The sequence below is a fragment of the Pseudochaenichthys georgianus genome, chromosome 24 (assembly GCF_902827115.2).
Source record: "Pseudochaenichthys georgianus chromosome 24, fPseGeo1.2, whole genome shotgun sequence".
NCBI classification, from domain to species: domain Eukaryota; kingdom Metazoa; phylum Chordata; class Actinopteri; order Perciformes; family Channichthyidae; genus Pseudochaenichthys; species Pseudochaenichthys georgianus.
Window position 1 is genome coordinate 9,352,605 of NC_047526.1, and position 26,516 is coordinate 9,379,120.

General features: G+C 41.4%; 2 protein-coding genes across 2 annotated transcripts in view; one reads left to right on the top strand and one right to left on the bottom strand.

Moving 5' to 3' along the window:
• Positions 1–8,100: 8,100 nt before the first annotated feature.
• On the bottom strand, positions 8,101–25,581 carry LOC117440280 (uncharacterized). Its single transcript, XM_034076583.1, has 7 exons — positions 25,510–25,581; positions 19,265–22,308; positions 18,127–18,258; positions 17,538–17,618; positions 15,441–15,555; positions 8,376–8,452; positions 8,101–8,132 (listed from the first exon to the last, which is right to left on the bottom strand). Exons 2-7 carry the CDS (start codon positions 22,287–22,289, stop codon positions 8,101–8,103), a joined length of 3,462 nt encoding a protein of 1,153 aa, XP_033932474.1. The 5' UTR covers positions 22,290–22,308; positions 25,510–25,581.
• Positions 25,582–25,922: 341 nt separating this feature from the next.
• Positions 25,923–26,516, top strand: part of vsnl1a (visinin-like 1a) — a 35,502-nt gene continuing 34,908 nt past the window's right edge. The window contains exon 1 of the mRNA XM_034075342.2: positions 25,923–26,191. The gene's annotated coding sequence lies outside the window, so the exon portion shown is untranslated. The remainder of the gene's footprint in view (positions 26,192–26,516) is intronic.

Consider the following 26,516-nt stretch of genomic DNA (forward strand, 5'->3'; position numbering starts at 1 on the left):
GATCTCAATGGGATTTTACCTGGATAAATAAAGGTTTTGAATTGAATTGGAATTATTGGTGGAAAATGTCCTCATAAAATGTAATATTCATTACCAGCAGAACCGTGTGCACACGGCACAGCGCTGCAGCGTGTCTGTGAGCGAGAGATGCAGCGTGTCTGTGAGGCCCTGCCCCCGCACGCAGATGAGAGAGAGAGAGTTCTCTTTCAAAATATATTGAAAGGTAGAAACGGAGATGGTTAGATAAAATGTGCAAGATAACGTTTATGTAGCATTTATTTATTGTCGAAATGATGACATTTCATAACGGGATGAAATCAAAGTGAATGGCCTGCTGCTGCTGAAAGCATGGGGCAAGTGACTGGGAAAAGTTTTAAAAGTTATTACATCGTTTCAGATAATAAATAATAATGATAATTCATTCTATTTAGGGGCGCCTTTCAAAGCACCCAAGGACACCTTACAATGCATAACATATTCCAAGGAAAGGTTTTAAGACGGTACAAGAATGCAGTATGGGTGAGTTTTACGTGTGGTGCAGATGAGAGCTGTCCAGAATGACACTAAGATGTTGTGTTTGTGCTCTTGATAAGCCATTAAAACAGTAAAATACGTGTCTCCCATTCACCAAAACATACCCATCTGTTATGGAAAAATAAAGTATTCCAACAAAAAGAAAGAAGAAGAAGAAGAAGAAGAAGAAGAAGAAGAAGAAGAAGAAGAAGAAGAAGAAGAAGAAGAAGAAGAAGAAAGAAAAAAAAGAGAAGAAAAGGAAGTATTCTAAAAGTAATCTGCCACCGGTACCGGCGGGGACTGTTGTTAGCTTCTGATGCGCAGAAGAAAAATCTGGCCCACCTTATATTTTTACAGGCCCACCCTAAAGTACATTTCTGCCTACGCTACTGGTCCGCGTGCGTTGGCGTGCGTGCGTTGACGTTGGCGGTTCGGCGTGTCTGAAGCTTGGGGATTTGTTTTGCGAGCAACGCGACCAACAACCAATCACATGAATCTCTTTCCCCCGACATACAAAGCAATAGCAATGTTAAAACGAAGTAAACTGGAAAAAATCCCCAACAGGCGAAAACCTACCAGTTTCACCCACTGTCTCTGCCACCTCCCTCCATGCCTCGCTCCTCCGGTTTGTATCCCGGTAGATGAACAGAGACTGATCATACAGCACCAGGTGATTCACTACCGCTATAATCAATTTTCCCTCCATTTTTTGGAATATGAGGAAATGACCTGCGTAGTCTCTTCCAGCATACACGCGGTTTGACTGGCTAGCGCTTGTACTGGCAGATTTGCATAAACGGGATTTCATTGGCTGACGCTTCTGCCGAGGCGCCAAAAGTTGAACATTGCTCAACTTTTGAAGCGAGCAACGCCAGCAACGCTCCACGTCACTTCCCAAAATACAGTTCTGCTAAAAGTGACGTCACCCCATTCAAAGTGAATGGGCAGAAGCGTTGGAAGCTTTAACGCACGCCACCGTGTGGACGGGCCGTCACAGTAGCTCTGCGCCAGAAACCTCGTGGAAAAAAACCAACAAAAAAACAAAAACATTTTGGAATATCACCCCTCCACTCCCATTAACATCCCTCAGCTAGCAGCTGCGCTATCTACTCACCCAGATTCCGTGTTTGTTGACTATCTCCTGTCAGGGCTCTCCCAAGGCTTCAGGGTAGGGGACCTCCCATCTCCCACAGTGACTTTCGTAGCAAGAAACTTACAGTCAGCCGCTAAAGAACCCAACATAGTTTCCCAGCTCATCGACAAAGAACTTCTCAAAGGATATATAATCGTCCCTTTTAGCTCCTCCCCCTTCTCAGTGTTCCGTTCAAATCCCATCGGAATAGCCACACGTAAATAAAAGGCTGATTTTCGATCTGTCCGCTCCCCGCTCCGGCCTATTCTGCAGCGTCAATAGCATCATCCCTCCAGATCAGTTCTCCCTTCACTATGCCTCAGTGGATAATGCAATAAAGATGATCAAGTTCACAGGGCACGGAGCTCGGCTCTCCAAAGCGGACATTACCGATGCCTTCAAAATCATCCCCATTCATCCGTCTCAGTGGAATTTGTTCGGTACTAAGTGGGAGTCCAAACTCTATTTTCGCTGTTCGCCTGACCTCCGGGTGCAGAAGCAGCCCCAGCATCTTCAATTCCTTCTCGGAAGCGCTCTGCTGGATCCTGCTGAACATCGTCAGAATCCCCTCCGTCCTTCACCTACCGGACGACTCTTCCCCATAGACCCGCCACAGGACAGCTCAGGGATCTCACTGGCCAAGCTTAAACACTGCTTCAGGAGTTAGGCGTCCCTCTCTCCAAAGAGAAAACGTTAGGTCCCGACACACGCTTAGAGTTCTTAGGCATCATCCTCGACTCCATAGACATGAAGGCGTCTCTCCCCTCCGACAAATTGCAGCGCATCCGGGACATCACCAAGTCATACTGCGAGCAACAAGTTATCACAAAACAACAGTTGCTCTCCCTTCTCGGACACCTCAACTTCGCCATGCACGTCATCCCCCAGGGGCGCTCGTTCATCTCCCGCCTCCTGGACGCAGCATCAGCGGTCGACAACCTCCATGACTGCGTTTTCTTAGACGAAGGCTGCCGCTCAGACCTACGTTCCTGGTCCCTCCTGCTCGCCCACTGGAACGGAGTTACTTTCTTTTACGATGACCTCGCGTGTTCCTCTGACTCAATGAGGTTCTTCACGGATGCCGCCCCATCCGTGGGTTTTGGGGGTTTCTTCCAGGGAGAGTGGTTCGCAGGGTCATGGCCCCTGTCAATTTCTACCTCAAGCAAGTTCTCATTAAATCCGGCCTATCACCTATATCATACCCGGGACATTCCTTCAGGATAGGTGCAGCCACCTCTGCTGCTAATCAAGGTCTCTCTACCTCATCCCTACAACAACTAGGACGGTGGTCCTCCTCCGCCTTCACAACCTCCATTCGCCCGGACATCAGCGCCGTACTGGCTTCCCAAAGATCTTTCAGACCCTAACTATGGTATCTATGCATATAACTGGTGGTGGTTCATAACACGTATACATGTCTCATTATGGTATCAGATTTCAAACTGCATTCCTGTCCTAGTCCGTGGGCCCCCGCCCACAGGGAACAATGTCTCGTCTCACGATGCATCTACATGTAACGGGCTACATTCTCCTGCACGCAGGTATCTAAATCCCAGGCCCTTGCTCAAATGTGTTTGTGTAAAATGTATACCCTGCGACGTCAGGTGTGGACTGGGGGTCCATGTAGACTTCGGTCTCGTGGACTGCTGGTCCCAGCAGACTTCGGTCTCATGGACTTGGGCCACCATACACTTCGGTGTCGTGGCTTCGGGCCACCGTACACTTCGGTGTCGTGGACGTTGGGCCACCGCACACTTCGGTGTCAGTTACAAAACAAGATCCCTGCTCCGGCAGGACGTTCGACCTTCGGGCGGCGTAGTCAAGCCCTGCTAGCCAGGCAGGCGACCCTCAGGTCGTTTTCAGATAAGACCGGCACTGATTTCGGCAGTCAGAGTCTCAGCATGACCCGTAAGCTCCGGCAGTGATTCCGGCCCACTGCCGCATACATATGTTAATCTATTATTTCATCCCCAGATCCCCACAGTCACCCCACAAGGTAAGAAACTCAGTTCATCTCAGTATTTCATACTTCACGGGTTTTGGGGATTTCATCGGAGCAGTGCTTTCCCTCCTGAATGATTATCCTCCAAACCGGGGCCTAATCGCCAAACACCATTCCATTCTCCTTTTGTATTATCAGGGCAATCATTTCATTCATATGACGTGTAAACAATAAATATGTATTCCTTACATCACGTCTCTCCGGTTTGAAATGAAAGCTTTAGCGCAAGTTCAATAAGGAAAACCTAACATGAGTCACTTACACGTCACTCTATTGCTCCCGTCCCCCCTCATTAAATATGAGGCCGTCACCCCTCAGCAGCCAATTGCTGCACAGGCTAAATTCCTTAAATACCTGCTCTTCCTCCCTGTCAGTTGTCATTTCAGGTGACGACACGCAACCCGCCTCCACCCCTCTCGCCTCCCGTCTCCTCCAGGACAAAGCTAAACTTCCTTCTTCAGACCGGTCCCACCTACTTATCACCACCACCAGTGTCTAGACCCCGGGGATTTCATCGGAGCGGTTCTTTCCCTCCTGAATGATTATCCTGCAAACCGGGGCCTAATCGCCAAACACCATTCCATTCTCCTTTTGTATTATCAGGGCAATCATTTCATTCATATGACGTGTAAACAATAAATATGTATTCCTTACATCACGTCTCTCCGGTTTGAAATGTAAGTGGCAGGAAAACTGTTTCCCAGCTGGGTTGCCTCACATAAAAAGGCTGCTTTGTGTTCTGCAGCAGCCATAGATAACACTTCATTTATAAATTCTGTCGTCCAAATGTTAAATTATCCACCCAGTGCATCGATTCATTCTCAACGAAAAGATCTCTGCGGCAATAGATTTCCCGGACTGACATCGCAGCAATGTTTCCATGCTCATATCAATCAGTCATTTCCACCTTTCCACTTTCTCTTAACTGTCTCTGCTGGCCACCAATCACCTGTCATTTTAGCACGTCAATATGTATCCAGAATTCCTGTGTGTTATCAATTGTATGAGAATCAGCTCGGCACTAACAACTGCCTAAGAGCCCAAAGCCTTTTTAGTCATGACTCTTGTGGAACAGCACCCTGGAGATCAATGAGAGAATCGGCGTGACACTATGAATCGGGGGGGTTGCATGGAATGAGAATTAGTCTGGAGGATCAATGCACTATAAACTATTTCACTGACAACACGCTCAGCCCAATCTCCCCTCACACAGCTATAATAAATACACTTAATTTAGCAGCAGAAGGAATGCTGACTCTGGCCAGACACATTTAAACAGAGCAACAGATATTATGTAGTAGCTCTGAACAAATCAAACGTCATTGATCAGGATCAATACTGTTTCTTATTTCTGCCATGTCAGCACTGATGTTACCGCAAATCTGAGAAGGTAACTCTTATCAGATTTTGTAACATTTCTTATAATTTGTGTTGAAGTACTCTTTACAGCCCAACAGCAATTCATTCATTAATTGATCCGACATAAAAATGTTTTAAAAAATCTAAATAAATATGTTATACCTATATTATGATGGCAACATAGCATCTTTCAAACTGTATCTACCACATTTTGGAGTTAGTACGGCTAGCTACTGTTATTGGGAAAGAGTTGGCAATGTTGGTGTCTACTTTACTCTTGCTGGGTCGATTGTGCTTGCATTTGTAAATTAGAACAAAACATAAAACACAACAAAACTACTTGGTGAAGTTTGGCATAACATCTTGTTTTGGCTTGAAATACATTTGTAATGTCTTTTTTTTCCGGATGTAGATTAAAATAAACTAATGTTAACTTCACACAGAAAACACACACATCTCATGCGGGAAAGTATTGGTTTATCAACCTTTCTCCTATCCATGCAGATTTCTGTTAACTTTAAACAGAATCGCAATTGTGATATGTCAAAAATAAAATTGCAAGAAAATGGGGAGTTTCGTCATGTGGGACGACCAGTCAGAATGTTTTTATGGCAATCTATCCAGATATTGTCAGGATATTTTACTCCGGACCAAAGTGGTGTACAACTGGCAGCCCTGGATCCCAACCATTAGTGTTGAATTCAGACCAAATGCTATCATTTTCTCCACCACAGAGGCAACAGCAAGCAGAGTTAAGTGATGTTCACAAACACACATTTCACATCATTCATCAGAAATGAGGAGCAGGTCTGGCACATTTATGAGCACACTGGCAAATATTCTGAAAAATAATGTTTTACAGTGTGTGAGGAAACGAAAAAGTGGATTCAATGCAAAATAATATTTATTTTTACTTGATGTGCACTACTTAGCTTCTGCTCTGCAGGATTTCCTTACTGATGAGCCGAGTCACCGAACTACAATAAACATATTTATTTTCATTTTACTGGTACAGTGAAATGGATGACATAAAATATTTCGATAACACTTCATAGGAAGTGAGCAAGGAGTTGAAACAAATTAGACAAGAAGCCAAGTGGTGCTACTAACATATCAGTCCCGTGACGTCATTGGGCACAACAATACTTTTTCCTATTGACTAACATTGGGAGGGAGCCGTCTGTAAATCATCGTATGTTTGAATTACGTAAATAATTAGCATTAGCCAAGACCAGACATGATGCTGCCATGACGGAGCGAATTGGAGGCGGGGATCAGGAAATATAGTAGACAAGTTCGCACCCAATGGGACCAATGGATGCAGAAGAACGCCAGAAGATCAAGGGAAGATTTGGGTGTTTTCTTCATGGGCCACTGCAAATGTATCAGGCCCCGCCTCCAACATTGTAGCCAGTTCTCTTTATACATCCATGGACAACACTATCTTGTAATAGGTCATTGCTACAGAGCAAGAGGTTCAAAAAGATGTTGTCACTGCTAAGAGAAGCTTACATTAACATTAATTTACACACGGCATCTATTGCAGTCTGTCCGTCCTGGGAGAGGGATCCCTCCTCTGTTGCTCTCCCTGAGGTTTCTCCCATTTCTCCCTTTAAACTGGGTTTTCTTTGGAAGTTTTTCCTTGTACGATGTGAGGGTCTAAGGACAGAGGGTGTCGTATTGTCATACTGATATTCTGTACACACTGTGAAGACCACTGAGACAAATGTAACATTTGTGATATTGGGCTATATAAATAAACATTGACATTGATTGATTGATTAACGGACGGGTGGCGCAGTGGTCTGTGCATCTGATCATCAGATCAAGGGGAGTGCTGGGGAACTCCAGTTCGAAACCCGCTCCCGCCCCCACTGCGTCAGGCCGTTGTGTCCTTGGGCAAGACACTTCACCCGGATTTGCTCCTGTGGGTATTGTCCACAGTACATGTATGATACCAATGTGTACTTGTAAAAGCGCCTCGATGACCTCGAGCCGTGAAGATGGACGGTGTGGCGCAGTGTGCTGTGCAATGATCAAGGGGTGAAACCCGCCGCTGCTGCGTCTGTAAAGCCGGTGTGTCCTTGGGCAAGACACTTCACCTGAACTTGCTCCTGTGGGTATTGTCCACAGTTTCTGACCATTGCATGTATGATATATGTGTTGTGTGTATATGTAAAAGCGCTTTGAGTCATTGAAAAAGCGCTATAATAAATGTAAGGAATTATTAATTATTACTACATGTTCTGCACAATCTGCTCACATTTGAGCTTTATTAGGCAGTTCCCTAATTAGAAGCTCATCCCATTTAAATACTATGAAATGTCTCTAACAGTCCACAGAGCTGTTCCAGCACTAGGATGTACCCTATTCTTTTTTTCATTAAATGTGACTCATCTTTTTAAAATAATAAAAAAATTAGCAGCACTGCTGTTTTTAAAAAGATTAAAAAAGGCACAAACGGCTCCAATCTATGAGGAGGGAACAAATCCCTGGCTAGTCCTCAGATTAATGCCCACTCCCATCCCATCATGCCTCTGGGGTTAGCTGAAAAGGCTGACACCATTAGTCACCGGGAGCAGTGCATTTCTGACAGCGCCTCATTTTCACGTCAGCTCAGTGACTGTGCTTTAGCACTAGGACACATTTTAAATAACTTATTTTTAATCAGCCCAATGTGAACATTGGAAACCTTATATGCAAATCAAAAAGCTTTTTCTTAAAGGAATAACAGCATGATTATTTAAATGTTGCATATCTTGAATAGCAATGTTCAGTATTTCACTTCAAAGCTCAACTCCAGAGACAGCTGGTGTACAAAAGGCCAGTGTCCAGACTCCAGAGTGTGGGTGGATTAAAATGGTTCTGCTGCATGTACGTAATGAAGTACCATAATGGAATTATGAGAGATTTAGGCACTTGTTTATTCAGGTCATTACTAAATGGCCCCACCCACGTTCTTTGAGCTCATAGCCCTGATTCAGGCTCCACACTCAGCTGGACTTCGCCTCACTAAAATAACTAACCCCATCACTCAGCGGTACTTTTTACTGATGCCCACAACAGCATCTGATGTTAGGGACCTAATGATGATTTATGGCTTGGCAGGAGCTGTCTGGATCTGACCTACAAAGCCAACACACAGTAATTGAGAGAAATAAGCCATCAATAAGCCATCACTCCCTCCATCCATAGCCACCTGTGAGGTATATGACCTGATAGCAGTAATTATAACTGTACAGAAGGAGATCTTAACACAAATCATAGCCTTTGACATGTACAACAGCTCGTTGCCAGAAGAAGCACCACACTGTAGGTGCTGCATTAAAGGATTTCTTGAAGATATGTACTGTAAAGGTGAAAACATACTTTTCTCCATTGATATTCCCGCACATGCAGTCATTGGTAAGAGGAGTTTAATTATTGTCATGTGTAGCCATCTGCACCTAAAAAGGAATACAAGGAAAGGTATCAGAGTAGAAAAAAACATGAATACAGATGCTTGCATAATGGGTTGATGAGTAAGAAAAAACTGTTACTATTGCAATATTAAAATCACAGGAAGCACCATATTTCTTAAAGGTTCAAATATAATTTTAAATGAAGTGTTGTGGAGCTGCACAGATTCTCTTTAAAGAAATGTTTTTTAAAAGTAAACTTACATTTAATACTTTTTTAATTCAGCTGTACTTTACTTCACATCATATTGGAGTTATTGTAACCTTTACAGTCTCTGAGAATTAAGGATATACAAATAAGCGTCTATAAAATCTATTAAGATCTATAAACCCTAACCCTAAAGAGTTTCCTTTTATTTGAGCTTTTAGTTTGTGTTTTTTTTTTTTAATAGTAACCCTTGTCCAGAGATGGGGTCGTTACTAAAAAAAGTAATATATTACATATTACTTTTTTTTTTTTAAAGTAATATATTACACTACTTCGTTACTCTCTACATAAAGTTACTTTACTCGTTACTTTACTCGCAGGGCCGGCCCGCCCCTCCCTACAGGCAGATCACGCAGACTGCTAAAGTTTCAAATGTTCTCTTTAGTTCAGTTTCCATTGTCGCATAAGACTGATCCAGATCCTGAATGTTTTCCTATCTGACCGTGGCTGTCCTCTGTCTCCTGCTATCTGTATTTTGCGCAGTATATTTCTGAACGATGGTGATTCCACTGTGCAAATGGACAACATTTCCTCTACTATGAAGGATGCTACAAGCCTGTCCATCTCTGCTTTGGTTACCGGTCCTCCAAATTAAAATGTTTGCTGCTTCGGAGTCGGCGGCGAGGCACTCACAACATCCTCACTCACTCTGGGTCCGGGGGTCCTTAGCTATTAGCTTCACCTTAGCATGTGTTCTTTGCAGGTGCTTGTTGAGGTTTGACGTGGTGTTTCCAGCAGTGGATAACAGCTTCTGGCCTGGACACAGTTTGCACCTCACCGTCACATTCCTGTCTATTCTTCGGACGAACTCAAAATAACGGGCATACCTCCACTCCTCGAAAGTTCTCGCTGACTCAGCCATGTTTATGCAGCACTGCACGTGGGGATGTGGACGAGCAGATTACGTACATATAAACCTGCGGCGGAAACCCCTCTTGTCTGTCAGTGTAACGAAGTAACGCGTGTCGGGGCAATGTTAGTAACTGTAGTGTGATTACTGAATTATAACGCGTTACACTACTCCGTTACCGACAAAGTAATATTATTACTTTGTAACGCGTTACACCCAACTCTGCCCATGTCCATATGTTTATTCTGGGGTAGTAGATTTAAACTATAGGGCTATCACTACGGGCACCAACACTGTAAATATTGACAAATAAATCCAGCAAAATGGCACAAACTGGTAGTGGCCTGGCTGGGTGTATAATTCCCGGCCTGACTTATTGTCCCAGTCCGGCCTTGTGTAGGTCCATCTTCTGTCACTGATGACACAACATTTGTATTTATAAGTTACAGAAATCTTAAATGTACTTCTCTCTATACAGTGAATCTGTATTTTATACTGTAGTTGGTCATGACTGGGCAGAGATCACGAACGTAGCCGACTCCCATAGTTTATTCCGAGTTGAAAGGATACAGTAATCTCTTAAATCTTCAGGCAGCATATGGTGTGAAGTGTAAACAAACTTATGAACTAGCATTCGTAGAGCAGTCTTGTTGACCATTCTGTGTGCAGGGCTTTAATAAAAGCTCAGAACAGCTGTCCGAGTCGCCCCCCTCATCCCCACTCCCCCACCGCGGAGTTGATCTAAGCTCCGTCATGAGTCAGCGGCTGTTTATTAAACCGACACTGCTGTTTGTTGAGCTCGCACGGGTCTCTGTTCAGTCGACGCCAATTTAATTAAAGATTTTCAGGAACAGGCTAAACAATATCGCAAACTTGTGTCGTAACACTCGACTGTGAAATCCTCTTATTGCCTTTTTTCTAGACTCGCTACGTTGCGATCTGCTCGGGACCAAAGTAGAGATTACTGTGCGTGCAGACCTGAGCAAATCAGCAGCGTCAATATTTCAAGTTTTCACAAATTGTCCACTTTTAGGTGTTGGGCGAGATAAATCAAGTGTGATTCAACAACTTTGAAATCATTACAACCCACACTGAACATTATACTTGTCCAAAATCACAGCCAGAGTTGGTTTTCCACGATTTATCAACAGATTAATAATGTGTATCGTGCACGTATGACGGAAGTATCCATGAAATGACATTTGTAGAATCAAAGGGGTTTAGTTCTGGTCACTTTAATGGCATCACAGTGAAGCATTGGACTCAGCAGCCCGCTAGGCGATAGATATTCCAGAGTATTTTTAGTCTCCGGGTCGATCATCTGATTCTGTTACTGCGGACCGGTGATTGCTATTGATCTGGAAAAGGCAGCAACTACATGCAGGGTTAGCTTCTGTAAGGGAGTGTGTGTATGATTGAATAGACATATAGTGCTGTAATGTGTGTGAAATTGCCTTTCACACACGTTCTCTTAGCTTAAGCCCTGCATGTTTGCTTTGGAGAGACGATGTAGTCTGCTGCCGACAGTGTGATACAGCTTCTGCTTTGATAATAATACAAGGATGCATCAGCATGTAGTGAAATGTGGCAGACAGATACCTTAAGATTGTTTACTCAAAGTAACCATGGCACTATAAAGATGTTTTTCTTTGCACAGGAAAAACAAGCCATTATTTTCCTATTTGATCAGATGTTTTGCTTGTTAACGTCCGCATGGCTGACATTTCTGGAGGAAGAAGTCGAAATTTGAGGCATATTGTGTGATACGCATTATTATCCAGACCTTTCCAATTGTAGGACAGTGTTTCGTTCTGCACTGGCGAACCATAGAAATTGTTCGAGGGGTATTCTGCATTTTTAAGGTCTCTCCACAAACATAATAACGTTACTCGGACTCTCATGCTGGGAATATGCCCAGTTTACCCCTAATGAAATAATCAAATGAGTGCTGCCTTATCCCTTTAATTTTAGTGGTGGAGAAGAACTAAAAACAAAGGAATGTAAATCCCTGTCAGGTTTCATTTCTCAAATTGTTCAACATCTTGAATCCCCAGGTTATGCCGTTATACCATCATTTGCAGTACGTGATTTATACAGTGGTGCTTTTGTGAAAAGGGAGAGGAGTCATTTTGGAAGAAAAGAAGAAGCCTTGTCCCTGTTTCTAAAGGAACCCTGACACATCTGACGTAAATGAAAAAAAGAATTATCAATGTAATGCATGAACTATGATTTATGATTTATTATACATCTATCAAAAAGCGGATCAACCGTAACTAATTGTTCTGGTTGCTTTTGCCATTTAGACCATCAAATGTATGTTTTTTGTAATCTAGATGTGTCTTCCTTCTCTACAATGGAAGCCCATTGGGCATGTTGGACCACACAAACACACATGCTGGCAGGGGTCTGTTTCGTGGGAGTGTGGGATAATATATTAAAGTGTCCTTCGTAGCGCTTCTGTTATTCAATATAGTGGAAGAGTAACTGTATATTAATGTGTGAACATTTAAAAAGTCGTGTTTGGTCCATATTGCACAAAATGCCGGGCTTAGTAAAACAAGCTAAAACTGGGCATGGGTCATTGTTAAACCTCAAAGTATTTCTCCATCAGTGAGTCCAATGCACATTGTTACTTAAAGTCAATACATTTAAAAATAACAGTTTAACATAAAACGATAAAAGTATTTACGGAAATCCTTTTAGTAAAAAATATATATATATAAAAATGAAAAATAAAGAAAACGCACTTAAGAGTTTTACTTCTGCACAAACACTTACAATGATATTGCTTGTTTGAAGTAAATATGTCAGCACTGTTCCTGATGTCCTTAGTTTGAATCTTTATGGTTTATTGCACTTAAATGCGTCACCTAAATGCTATGTAATGGTAAACATTATACTTGCTTTAAATTAGCATGTTAGCATGCTAAGGTTAACATTCCACTTCCACTAGTGTGGAGCTGTGCCACCTGAAACTCCCTCATTTGGATAATCAGAAACACACTACAATGTAAACCGAACAATTCAAAGTGAAAGATTACATCGCGTAAGGTTTAAAAACTGTTTTAAGCAATCAGTTATTCCTGGTGCTAATTATGTTGCACATATATAATTCTTTAAAAATGACCTCATCTTTCATCCACCAGCTGCAGCAGTTGGAGCATTTCCAAATTCACAGTCTATTTTCAAATGTACCTACAGTATGTAGGCCAAGTACTTTTTTAGGACAGAGCATACTTCCTAATGATCAGTCTGGCTCGTTAACTGTATAACGGTCTGGAATTCATTTGCCACCCTCTTTACAAAGCATGTTGTAATGGCTCATAATGCTAATTTTGAAATGTGACAATTATGTAAGAATAATGCATTGCTTACGCACTCCACTGCACTGCAAGTGAAGTGTTACTAAAACAAAAGGTTACTGGCCTGTGTGTAATTGATATGAAATAAAAATGGATGGAATGAATTTCCAGACAAAGCATGGAACATTAAGTTAGTGTATATCAATTGTTTTAGAAATAAAAACTGTCTTTATCCATGGCCGGGGGGAATAGGCTTTCAGCTACAGAGCGAAGAAATATCCATCCATGTGACAAATCATCAAACAAAGTAAATATGGCTCAGATGCAACTAGCATTGACAAATTCATTATTACTTGTGAAAAACATCTAATTCAAGTCCTTCAGCTTTCAGACTGTGCGTGGCAGGTTGAATGCGTAACGTCTGAATCCAATTATTTTTGGAAAGCTGCACCTTGAATGTTATATTCACAAGAGAAATAAATCCAACCATTTCGATTCAGATATGTGATCAGGTGAGAAAAAAGGAAAGAAGTTTGAAAAAACATCAGTCAATACAAGAATGGTTCAATTGCTTTGATAAAATACACTGAGGGGGTTCCTGCTGACAAAAAGGGAATAATTGGAGATAGATTTAAGAGAACAATCCTAATTGGTCTTTGAGAGACAAAAAACAAAAACAAAACAAAAACCACCTCAAGTTTTAGATCATCAGTTACAATGCCAGGTTCAACTGGTGATTGAAGCCAATTGTCTTGTATTCTGCTGTAAGGCTGCACAATTAATCAAAACGTTATCGAAAGAGCAACACAGACAAATGCAAACGCAATATTTGGTAAAGGCAACATATGTGAGGATATCTGATTCAAGTATTGTTGCACTGCAGAGAAGTCCCAGCCTGGACAAACTAATCTAGAGAGGGGGGAGAGATTCTCCGCCTGGAGGGAATTTGGGGATTTTGGCCATTGCAGACCATTGACGTGCACAAAAACCTATGTGACACTCTAGAAAAAGTAGTATACTGTAATAGTAGTCTTTAAATAAAACATCCTCGTATGGTACAGATCCTAATTGTAATTAATTTGTTAAAGTACCCTTAAAAATTGAAAATCATATCGTAATTGCATGATCACTTTCAAAAATCGCAATGAGTTGCTTGTCCTAATCTTCCAGCCCTACAACGCTGCTTTGTAAACAACCCAGTGAAGAAAGGTAAGCACAGAAAATATGGCTCTGCTATTTATTCAAACAGATGCAGTCAAGCTGTCATTGTTTTCCCCGCTTCTACCCACTGGATCTGTCTCCAACATGCCCTCTAGTTTGGAGAAGAAACCGCCTGACTTAAGAACTAAAACAATTGCGTTTACTTCACACTTAGGGAGGAAAACAAACCCAAACAGAGCTTGATACCATCGTTATAAATCGACCTGAGGTGTCACTGCCACTGCCTCCAGCCTCTAGGACAAGTGCTGAGTCCGTGTTCAAATCAGATGAGTATCTATGTTGTATGGGGGAACCTGCTCAACGTTTAGTGAGGTAAACAGCCTTCATGTCAGAGAGCTAAGAGATAAGGAGGCTTTCATTTGAAATCACCTCAGTAGTATTTATTGTTTTGTTGTGCTCCAGCAGTGGCAGGAAGTTACTTACATTTAAATGTGTTAGTCTGTCACTACGACAAGAAGTACATTTAGTTGAGGATGTTTTTGAAAAAGAGTGAATCTAATTAGGATCTATGTAGTTTTACCGTGGAAAGTATTCAATCATTTGGCAGGAAATATCAGCCCACAGCTGACAAACTAATTAGACAAAGACATATGTTGACTATCATTGTCTTCCTGAGAAGTACCTTTGTCAAGCATGTATAGTACATACAAACACATTTTATGCAATTATTTAATTCAACAGTGAATAGGCTTTTTCAAAAGCTATCCTCCCACAGACCAGCTCAAGGATATGTTGCATACAGTACACGTGAATCTGTTTAATGGTATAAAAACACCACAACAGTAACATGGCAAAGTCCGCCCACACAGAACAAGTACAACACTGTATCAATACACCCACAGAGGAACACATACGAACCAATTATATATAACAAACCTGGGAACAGTGGATGTATTTTATAGAACGCAATCATTTTAAAACTAGTATTGATAAATATTATATAAATAAAACCCAAATCTAGTTTGGTAAGAAGCCAATACATTCATAAATAAATAAATATATAAATAGACATATAAATACCAACATAAACATTACTAGAAATGCTTTTTTTTTTAAAGCTGAATATTTTGCAGGAGGGAAAATATGAACAGGAAGCAGATTTGCTTTGATCAACAAATACAAATCAGATTGAGGGCAAACAGCAGCAGACTGTGATTATATGGGAACCTCAAACTAGAAGATGCATATACATGTTGGCATTAAGAGGATTCAACCCTTCCCTGGATAAACAGGGAGTTCAAATGAACCAGAACAACTCAACCAAGAAAGCAGAGAAGAAGAAATCCATGAACGATATACCAAGCAGCAAATAACATTCCAGCTATTGAACATGGCAACAAAGGAAAGCTTCATAACACGCATGTACATCATCTTGATTGCTTTGTGAACGCTCACTTGTAAGGGTGGGGGCGATGTAGGTTTTTGGTCTTGGCTCTCTTTGAAAGTCCGATCCGGAGGGGCCTGCTGCATGTTCTCAGGGGCTCCAGTCTCTTGTATTGCTCGGGCTGTCCTGCAAACATAAAATATGAGCCAAGCGTGTCAAGTGGTGGAAGACAGTGTTGATGACCCAAGTGCAGGTACACAGAATCACTTTGCAGAAAATACATTTAATAGTGGATAATCACAAGAAAGAAAGAACACAAGGGTAGCAGGTGAAAAGAATCAGACAATCAAAGAGGTGGGAAAACACAGAGACAGGAAGTAAAAACAGACATAACACAGGGGGTGTTTCTCAATGTCGAGGAAGGCTGCTCCAGAGCCACTATTTCAAGGATGCTACGTCATCGAGTGCGGAAATCGCACTCCATTTAAGGCGGGGCCTCGCATATGACGCACACCTGTTAGCCTGTTCCACAATTCTTCGTTTTCCGAGGCTAGGAAGGATTCTTGCCTTGCTTCTGAAGGACCTGACTCGGAGGGACTTGTCCTACCAAGGAAGCGCCCTCGACATTGAGAAACACTTTTCAATATAAAACAGGAAACAGTGCCACACCATAACAAAGCGTGATTTCAATCAGGAAGACTACTTTCTCACTCCTCTAGCTGCCTGTAATAAGCCAATCAGGGGCGTCCGCTCTTTTAGATAACCAACTTCATCTTGCAATGACTGTGAACAGCCAATCATTGTGCTGCTGTTAAACTTTGAATATGTTCGCTTCTCTCCTGCTATCAGCGAGCTTCAAAAGTCCACTCCTCGCCAAAACCAGATCATCAGTGTCCTTTTCATCCCATCTACATTACAACAAGTGTTGGGTTCTATTCTACTTACGTCTAAGCCTCCCCTTTCAAATATATGACACATCACGATGGGGTCTAATCGCCAAAATCTATTTGCATGTCTGTCATGTTTTGCTCAATCAAAATAAATCTCTCCTGATGGAAATAATCTAGGACTGTGAGCTTGCAAGTAATCAGGAAACCTTATTGCTGAATGTTTACCATGGACTGATGGCATTGAGGAGGCAGAGAGCGCGTAGACATGAGCACAATCTACATGTGATGAACTAACTCTAGATCACGGGATGTCCGTGAGAACTGTGACTACCTCGGTGTAACAGCACAACTAGAATTGTTCGCTTTACGTGTGATTAAAAACAGAGGAAGAACATTATGTGCCAGTTCCTTAAGGTTGCACAGTGGTGGGAGATTGCAGTGAGGACACGACTGTAGGAACAGATAGTGCTGGCAGTACGAGATAGTATGCCCTGTGTAGTGCACATTACACAGAGGGGAATCACACCGGCTCTCCGTTACAGCGGCTTTGTTCATGTTTTAAATGTCGGAAAGTTGTTGGACTTCAGGCCAATAACCTGAGATTAATCCTTCTTGGTTATGTTTCATCTCAGATGTTTACTGTGATACATTTTTCATTCGTTTGACAGCATTACAATAAACACAATATATAGCAGTCCTGCGTGCCTGGTGCCCTGCATTGAGCATTGAGCATGCATTTGTTTGGGCCCCAAAGCCCCACAGAATATTCTGGATCTTGGTTTCTGTTAGAGGTTGAAAAGAACAAATGGTGATGGTTTATTTTCCTTTCCAAAGCTGACAAGATTAACATAGTCCTTCTCAATGTGCGGAGACAGAAGGCATGCTATTAGACGTGATTTATTTCCTCATTCTGACAAGGTGAACACATCTCATCTCCTGGTACACAGGTTGTTAGCCTGAAGCTCCTTTTAAACATTCAGAGGACAGCACACTTAACTCCCAGCAGACACACTGGGGTTTATAATGCAGCGGAGAGCAGCTGCTATGCTTGGTCACATACTTTTCTTTTACTTTTATGTCACAATATGGTCAAAATACCATACTCTGAAAAGTCAATACAATGATTCATAAAATGGTCAACTAACAATATGGAAGGACATTAAAAACCTTTCAAATTATTTTTAAAGTGTCCTTTCTTACAGAATCTTGAAACCAAGACCTACATTCTATCAATAAAATGCTCAGGGTCTTTTGTCTGCAACTACAATAACAACTCACTGTGGCTCAGTTGATCCACGAGCGGCTGACACCCGAAGGACGGGGACCACATTATCTTTTTCTGCTCCATCTCCCGGGTGTCTGAAAAATAAACACATTGACGGTTAGAGACAGCGAGACCTGCTAATTCTGTCTTTTTTATGTGTCTGTTTATCCTTAAACAACATTCATGCCATTGTTATCGTTCAATGGCAGCTAATTAAGGGAAATGAATATTTGAACATTAATGACAGGAAGCTGAGTCGATATGAAAAGACAAATCAATAAAAGCAATTGTATTTCCTCAATGAATTAACCTAGCTGCCCTTTTGAAAGCCTGTCACCCGACAGTCTGGAAAATAAACGCGGTACTGAAAACACTGGAACAAAAGAACACTTAGCTCTAATTAAAGCAATCTCAAACACCGTTTTTCAGACTTTATTTGAATTGTTTATTTTTGCTTCAAAGAAGTTTTCCGGTCGACCGAACACATTTCAATTAGTTTCACCCTTGTTATGAACACTGATTACTGGGACACTTATTTTCTTCCCAAAGACATAATAAACTTTTTTGGCTGACTTTAATCTTTTGAAAAAGAAAGCAACAAACCTTTCTGTTTCTCTTCCTGGCCCAGGTGGCTGCCGAGGGGCACCTCCTGCTCCCCGTCCCAGGGGCCAGAGGGACGAGAAACCACTGCATCACCTCCACACATCTCCAGGCTGCCGGCTTCATCCGCATCATCTGAACAACATGCAACACACAGCGAATCATTAGTATGGGAGCAGTGTGTGATGCTTGAGGTTTTTCTGCCATTTTTGTTCCACATTATTGTGGTGTCAAAAAAGACAAATAAAAACACTGACGGTCTGTTCTCCGGCCTAATGATCATGCTTTATCTGAAATGTGTCTAATTATTCAAAGAGGAGCAGACAGTTTGACTTTGATTTCATTTTCTAACTTTTTCTGAATTGACAGTGTTGTTTATTACAATTAGTTCTGTGCTTAAAATTTGACTTGACTCTATTGAAAATGTAAAGAATTGTTAACATTTTAAAAGAAATGTTTACAATATTATTAAAAATTAAAATCCTATGGTAACAAATATTTGCCACGAGTTACATTCAAATATTATTATATTTCCAGTAGCAAGCAAATACTTGTGGTTTTGTCGGGGGTTACTGGATGGATAATTTTGTTAGCAGTCACTTCCTGGAGGGTTGTTGTGACCGTGAGGTTTCCAAGCAACCAGATAAGACTCTCGGCATCAAAGCAAATAAGAGTTTTCCCCCTCAGAAAAGTCAAAATATTGTTTTAAGATTTGCTCACAGAGCTACAGTTCTACTTCAGTTTCAGTATCTATTGCACTGTAGGAAACAAAGACAAATAATACGTTTACTTAAATCATCAAACTATTGTGTTTATAATTGATATACCTATTTATCTGTTTGTATTTGTGAGTAAAGCATTTGAAAGGCAGCAACCGACTCGCAAAGAAAATGATGTTGGGAATGTCATATGATGTTTGTACTGAACACATTGTGCATATTAATCAAATATGAGGTAAACAATAAATAATACAGTGGCATTTGTAATTGAAACATGGATAGCCATCAATCAGAATGGTCAAAGAAAAGTTTCTTTTGGTGTTTACAGCTGTACCTCACAACTGAATCGATGTCATCAATACTACTGGAACCAGTCCTTTGTTATAATATGGATGTATTCACTGTGTTCTGCTTGCAGTTACCTGATGATGTGTCTCTATAGCTTCCTCCTTCTGGGCTTCTGAGATGTTCTTCTTTGCAGATTGAAGTGTCATCCCTCAGGGCTTCAGTTATATCTATAACCTGCTCAGGTGATGATGCTCTGCTCTCACTCGCCAAATCACCCAGACTGATTTCAAAATACAAGTTCAACTCTCGCAACACCATGTCAAACTGTTTTTTCATCTCAAACTTTTCTTCGTTCACATCGGAGGCTAGACTGTCGCTCTTGGAGGGAACAGGGAAGGGCGTTGATCGAGAGTCGAGCTCAACCCCGAAGCACTCAAAGGAATTAAAGGATGATTCACAGTTAGGCTGTTGCTCTGGACGACCAATAGCAATGACATGGGCTGATGATGCTGGGATACATTTTGGGAATTGATTATAACTGGTATCTTGACTTAAAAATCCCTTTGCCATGTTCTCGGTGTGACATTCAAATACATCCATCTCCTTCTCCTCCTCTTCTGGTACCTCCTCCTGCTCATTGCTCTCTGCCTCTGGCATAGAGTGTTGAAGTTGTTGCTGCGCGTCTAGGCTTGTAAGGAGAGGGCTGTTGCTCAGGCCATCCTCATATTCAAGTGAGAGCTGGATCTTTTCGAAAGTGTCAAAGCCCCCCGGCACACGGTCGTTGAGAGTTAAGGCAGATGGCACAGGGGGGAATCTGTCAGTAGCGTTTAGGGCTGTGGGGTTGCTGTCAGCATTTTGTAAATGGTGTAATTCATGAGGACTTGGCACAACTGCATCGCTTGTTGGGGGGGAAGTGAAAGCCGAAAGGTCATCTTTATTTTCAAGCATGAATGTCTCAGCTCTGTGTTGGTAATCAGAGAAACAACTAAGCTTGTTTTCTTGTTTCTCGTCGATTTTGCTTGTTTTGTCCTCAGTACAATTACTGATGCATTCCTCGGTCACGTCTTCTTTCTGTTGTTGATCATGCTCGGATTTCTCTAATATCTCAAAATATTGCACATCAGTTTTAACACTTGCCTCTTCTCTTTCCTGTTCCTCTGTTTTTCCTTCCATTGTTGTTATCACAACATTGTATGAGTGATCAGAGAAGCATTCAACGTTATTTCCCAATTGCTCATCAAGGTGTGTGAATGTGTCGCCATGTTTACTTATATTACCCTCTGTCCAGTCGATGTATACCACGCAGTCACCAGTTGGTTCTTCAGTTGCGTGTTCAATGTGATTTTCTATTTTGTGCAGAAGATTTCCCTCCATGACTGGTGAGTTTTCAGTTCTTATTTCTTCTTTGAAACTTGTAATTCCTTCTCTTTCCTTCATCTCAGTTTCCCCATCCATTCTGGCGAGTTCATCATTTGTTACAAAATATTCAACCTCCTGTGTCTTCGGACTGACAGGAAAACAGTTTGACTGATCGGGCTCTTTCATCTGATCTTTCTCAGTGTCATGGTTTTCTTGTGTTCCACCCCCTGCAGGAGGAGGGTGGGCTGGCCTACATGGACTTCTGCAGGGGCTGGATTGCCGGTGACAGCTGCCTTCGTTGCCAGTCGTTCTGTGTGTTTCGTCTGTGGTGAGTAAACAAGCCTGTGGATCGGAGTGTGACTGCCATGAGATTTCTTTTTCATCTCTGCACTCTGTTCTGTTTTGGTGATTAAACTGGTCAGGAGCTGAAACCTCCTGTGACAGCCCGACGTCACAACAGAGCGTAAGCGGTGTTTCCATCTCGCAGACTTTTCCCGATGCAAATAATTCAACATCTGCAGTGCTCTCTGAGTTTCGACTTTTCTCTTCAGCCTCCTTGTCAGTTTCAATCCAGATTGCAGGGTCAATTACACTGAAAGGGCTTGCCTCATTATCTCCTCCAGTAGGCCCTTGACTGATTCTTGCAGGCAATGGAGTGTCTGTTGTGTGATCAGCCGTTTCACTCCCGGCTTTGGCTATCATCTTGCCAGCAGCATGCTCTCCTTTAACCGCACAGAAGTCTTCGGCTTCGTGACTCACACTCTCAATTGCAATATTTGTGGCTAATACCACATCATAACAAACAATTGATCCCTCCGCACATTCAGCAGCAGAAGGGATGGAGCTCTTGCTCATGGCATTCTCATTATCACGGCTTTTTGTTTCCCCCTCACAGACGGCAACATTTTCCTTCTCACAGATATGCAATTGTAATATTTCTTCCTCATTTTTTACACTTTCTGCCAAGATCCCAGAGGGATGCTCTTCAGGGTTAGAGCAGAATAATGTAGAGTCTGTATAATCAGGGGAAGATGCTGCGCTGCAACCCTCTGCCTTTTCTTCAATGAGAAGGATATTCTCACTAAATCCGAGCTCACCCCTCTTCTGATTACTCTCAGATTGGCTCCATGTATCGCAGAAACCTGTGTCATGTGGCACATCTTCAACCTTGCAATCAGACTGACATCTGACCCTCTCAACACTTGAACTGAAGGTGAATGCTTGGATTTGACTGACACTGTTTTGCACCTGTATGCCATCTTCGTCATTACTTGCTTGAAGACTGCAACCACCAGGGGGCTCGTCTTCAAGTGATTCCCCCAGCCGATTGCAATCAGGATGACTGGACGTTTCTTTTGAAGACTCTGCTAATGCCCCACCTGCATCATCTTCCATGTATACACTGAGTGTGTTAGTCTCAGAAACTGAACCCTGCTCATCCATCAAAAGAGGTTTGGAGCTTATTTCAGCAGAGATCACACAAACTTCAGATGATCCTGTATGTGCGTCGTCAGTGTGTGAAGTAGTCAACCTACTAATAGGGGTGACAGTCAATTGAGTGTCTTTAAAATCCCCACATTCTGCCATGGATTCTAGGCCCGTATTCTCCTGCAAGATAGTTGTTGATGATGGAGAGCTGATGGCTTTCCTAAAAGTCAGAAGCTCTGGGAAGTCAAACCTGCTCTTGCCACTGTGGTCGTTTGTCATCGTGCAATTTGTCCTTGGTCGCTTGGGGGAGGGAGGTGCAGAAAGCTCAATCTGGGTTTGTGGATTTACATCTTCTTCTGTGATTGTATCCATCTTCTCTAATTTACTGAACCTGAAATAGAAACAACTGGAGTGTGAACACTGCATCAAAAAGCCACACTGCTCAGATCAATAATTCTCACTCTATCAAAAGAATGGAATCATGTCAATAATGTTTCCAATGCATAGCTTACTATTAGAAGATAACATTTCTAGAAAACCAATTCCACGGCTGAATCTAGTGATTCAAAATAGGCTGGTTAATGATGGTGTTGTAATCTTCAAGTTCAGCCTGTACTCTAGTCCATTATTTGTCTGTATTACCATAATAGTCTATGTGTAAGTAATCCCACGGCAAACCACAACAACATAATATGCAGTCAGTGGATTTCCTATACCGCAGCAGATTGTTACACAGCATGCTTCTGATTCACTGTGCAGAATACAGAGATGGCACTGTGGCACTGTCACTGCTCTGTTGCTTCTCTATTATAACACCCCAATCAGGAACTGCTGAGAATCCGTTTTTGACAATGCTATCTTTGTTACACACATCAGGCCATTTAAAAATCAAACGTGCTGACTTGATAGAAACTCGATAGAAAAAAAGCACAGGTGTTTCTTATCACATAGATGTTTCAATAAAATGTCCCTGTGAGCCATGACTGTGTTTCTGTCAGCTGTTTAAATACTCTAGTCTAGTCAGTACTTTACAGTGTGAGATTTGTTGAGCTATTTTTGATATATCAAGCAATAAAGGATATCATAACAAAATAATAATACACAAAGCTCTCTTAAGAAAAATAAATTGCAGTGTTAATGCAGTGTGGACTGATATGTTTCACCAATGTTACTATGGTGGTCAGCTATTGCTATCCTTAGATAAAGGTGTAAGATTTTCCATTAGATATCTAGCCCAGTGGTTCTCAATTGGTGGGTCGCGGATGTGTGAGTGAAGAAAAAAAATTGAAGAAAAAAAAAATTGGAATTTTTTTTTTTGGGGGGAAAGTCACACTTATTTTGAAGGCCCGATTTTCTAACGCTGTGCATGCAGTCGGCGTTGGACTGGAAGTACCGGAGACCATAAACGGTTTTGAAAACTTCTGTCACATAGTGATCATCTTCTCAATAAAATATCTTTGCTGATGTTTTTTCGAGTCTTCTGGCCAATCAGAATCAAGATTGTTGCCGGAAGTCCCCATACGGAGAATAACTTTGCGGTAGAACTCTTTTTTATACATCCATGGTTACAACTTCAGATAGAAATGAACACATAATGAAATATGACCCCCGGTTTGATGACTGACCAGTGGCGACTGGTCATTAGGGGCAGGTGGGGCACAGCCCCACCTAGTGTCAGCAGAAAGTATTAAAAATAATGATTACAAAAAAATGCAAAAAAATATATATAAAAATATATAAAATATATTTTAAGATCATGTTTAATCGTCTGATTCGTCTGTACATTGCTGTTTCAGTCTGTGCTCTTCTGATTAGTGTCTACAGTGTGTGACTATTGAGCTGTTTAGAGCCATGTGGGACAAAACCAGATCCTGCCCCTCCCTCTCCCTGTTTAAGTCAATGGTGACTGTAAAAACTACACTGCGCATGCTCAGAGTATTGTCCTATTTAATGTGTGTGGCAAAAAAATAATGACCATAGGGGCATAGAGCTGCCATCCCCACCATACGTCATCTCACATAATTCAGAGCTGATTGGCTGTAAGTACGTGTGCCGCGAAAAGTGTGGTGTGTGAAGAGGAGACGAGAGAGCTGCAGTGAGGCGTCCTAAAACCCGGAAGTAAACTGCGCATGGCTTCCCTCGACCCAAAAGCAATGAGATTTCTCCATAGGATTTTAGAAAATAGCTCAAAATAAGATCTGTGGGAAACAAACCTGTTAGATAAATGCACGTTTTGTTCAGCCGGTTAATATCCACATGTCTACCCTACTTTTATAATTTTCGAATCATAAATCTATTGATTAGATTAGATTTATGATAGACTTTTGAAACTACAAGAAGATAAGGAGGACTTTTACAAAAAAGTAATAGCGATTTTTGTCCAGAAGGATAGGCAAATGGACGTCATCTTCATGTCAAGGTAAGACTGCAATTTTATTGAAAATGGGATCTTACTAAGAGAGAACAATTCAATATTTAAATGATAAAATTACATGTTTTGGGTATCCTTTTGTTGAACTGTCTGTTTAAAATTAATTGAAGCATCAGACTAAAGAGGCTTTTGAAAATAATATTATATTTTGATTTAGGTCAAAATATAATATTGGTAAACCTGAAGAGTCAGTGCCAGTGCCTCGCCAGCCATGAACCTCACTGCAGAAGCTTATATATAGACATCTACGTTTTTTGTGCCCCACCACTTTTGTACATATAGAAACGCCACTGTGACTGACAGGTCACAGAACAATGGGAGCTATCTACCCTTACCCACAATTTAAAGTAAGTCACACAGACTATCCTCTTTACTCTTCTGCAAGATGTCAGAACAAAGTGAAAAACAAACAATGGCATAAAATATTAATAATATGTCGGGTAGTAATCGATTTATTTATTTTCTTCTCAGTGTACCAGAATGCATAGTTTATGTTAGTATTTCTAAAAATCTCCTGGGGGAGAATCCCCCCAGACCCCCTGCTGGGGTTGGGTTTTCAGCATGCATGCTTTTTTATATAGTTCAGCTTTGATTCCATCATCTCATTAAACCTTTTTTTAAAGCATACTTTAGTTCTGTGAAGGGATATAAGGGATATATGCACTGTACTTCACTTTTATTAATATTGTATGCTGAAAAGCGTATATATTACAGCACGATTTTTTGTTGAATAGATTTGAGTGCTTCAAAATGTTGGGTCGCGATGTATTGACCAAGTAAAAAGTGGGTCCCGAGGCCTGACCAGTTGAGAACCACTGATCTAGCCTATATGCTAGATTTGAGCCAGCAAGAACAAGTGTACAAAATGACTGAAAAAACAACAGTATTTTAAGAAATGTATGAATTATATTTTTGAACCAAACAATTTCCATAACTTAAGCCACTAATTCGCCATTTAAAGTTTGATAACCACGATAAACACAAATCATATGCAGCTAATGTTAGCATAAGCAAACCTTTTAAACTCAATAACGTAATTTGTAATTTCGGATATTAAAGATGACAGTCGCTGATATTTTAAGCTAGTAATATATTTTACTTAACATATATATTTGTAAGCTACTTACCTTCTAAATAAATCTATAATAGAGCTCAACATACCTAGCCAAGTGTCCTGTTGTGGCTATCGTTAGTTTCTGGTCCTGACGTTTCCCCGGTGTCCTCTATGTGGCGCCAAACTGCTACCGCTGAACAAAGAAGGACTCCCTTTACGTTAGTTAATGGTTTAGCTAGCTAACATAGCCTTCTTGTTTTGTCTCAGGTTAAATAAATTAGAAAAAGTTTATATATTGCTGGAATGTGCAGTAAAATCAGTTAACAAATAGTTCAATATAAGTGTCGAATATGAACACTAGTAGGCTATTTGTATTTGTTATTCCTGCTGCCTTTATTTGTAACTTATTGTTTCCGACATCATGCTAATGCCATACCGTCTTTGGCTAATACTCAACCAAAAACAGGGAGCGAAAGAGACAGAGATGCACTCCCCTCCCTCTCTCTCTCTCTGTATCGGTCTCCTCCTCTCAGTACATCAGCACCAGTGTGTGTTTAGCAACATCATCCGACGGACCCGCAACGCTTACTTTCAGTCGAGGCTGACTTTTCTCCCACAGCCCCATAGAATTAAACAAAACACTCGACAATATTATAAAGCTACTAGTGGCTCGACAGAAGAGCAGTTTCAGATCTTTTGAATCGCTTCTTTTTTTCAGTCCTCGCAGGTTTCTTGGACCACTCCAGACATCAGACCAGACTTCTCCCGTTGACTCGGCACTCTCTCAAGGTAGGTTGGTTATTAAACTAGAACCCTTTCTGTGCTTGAAGAAAATATAAACATAGTATTGCACATTGACATGCATGTTTCAACCTGCAGTGCGTCACCCTTTAGGCTAATGTATGGGTTAATTAGAGGACTAAAAATACGCAAATTACAATAACGACACAATTCACAATTCAGCCTTTTATATATTGCCATATGCACGTTTTTCACGTAAATCTTGTCTGCATTGGATAAACATGGTTATCTCTTGCTCGGGTGACTAACTAGTAACTAATCATACACACATAGCCTACACACCAGGATTTAGATTCAACTATTAAAGTGTAAA

Coding starts and splice junctions, on each gene's coding strand:
- LOC117440280 (XM_034076583.1), bottom strand. CDS start 22,289: ATGGATACAATCACAGAAGAAGATGTAAATCCACAAACCCAGATTGAG. Junction 18,259..19,264: donor CTATAGAGACACATCATCAG/GTAACTGCAAGC, acceptor CATGTTGTTCAG/ATGATGCGGATGAAGCCGGC. Junction 8,133..8,375: donor GGGAATATCAATGGAGAAAA/GTATGTTTTCAC, acceptor TTGGCTTTGTAG/GTCAGATCCAGACAGCTCCT.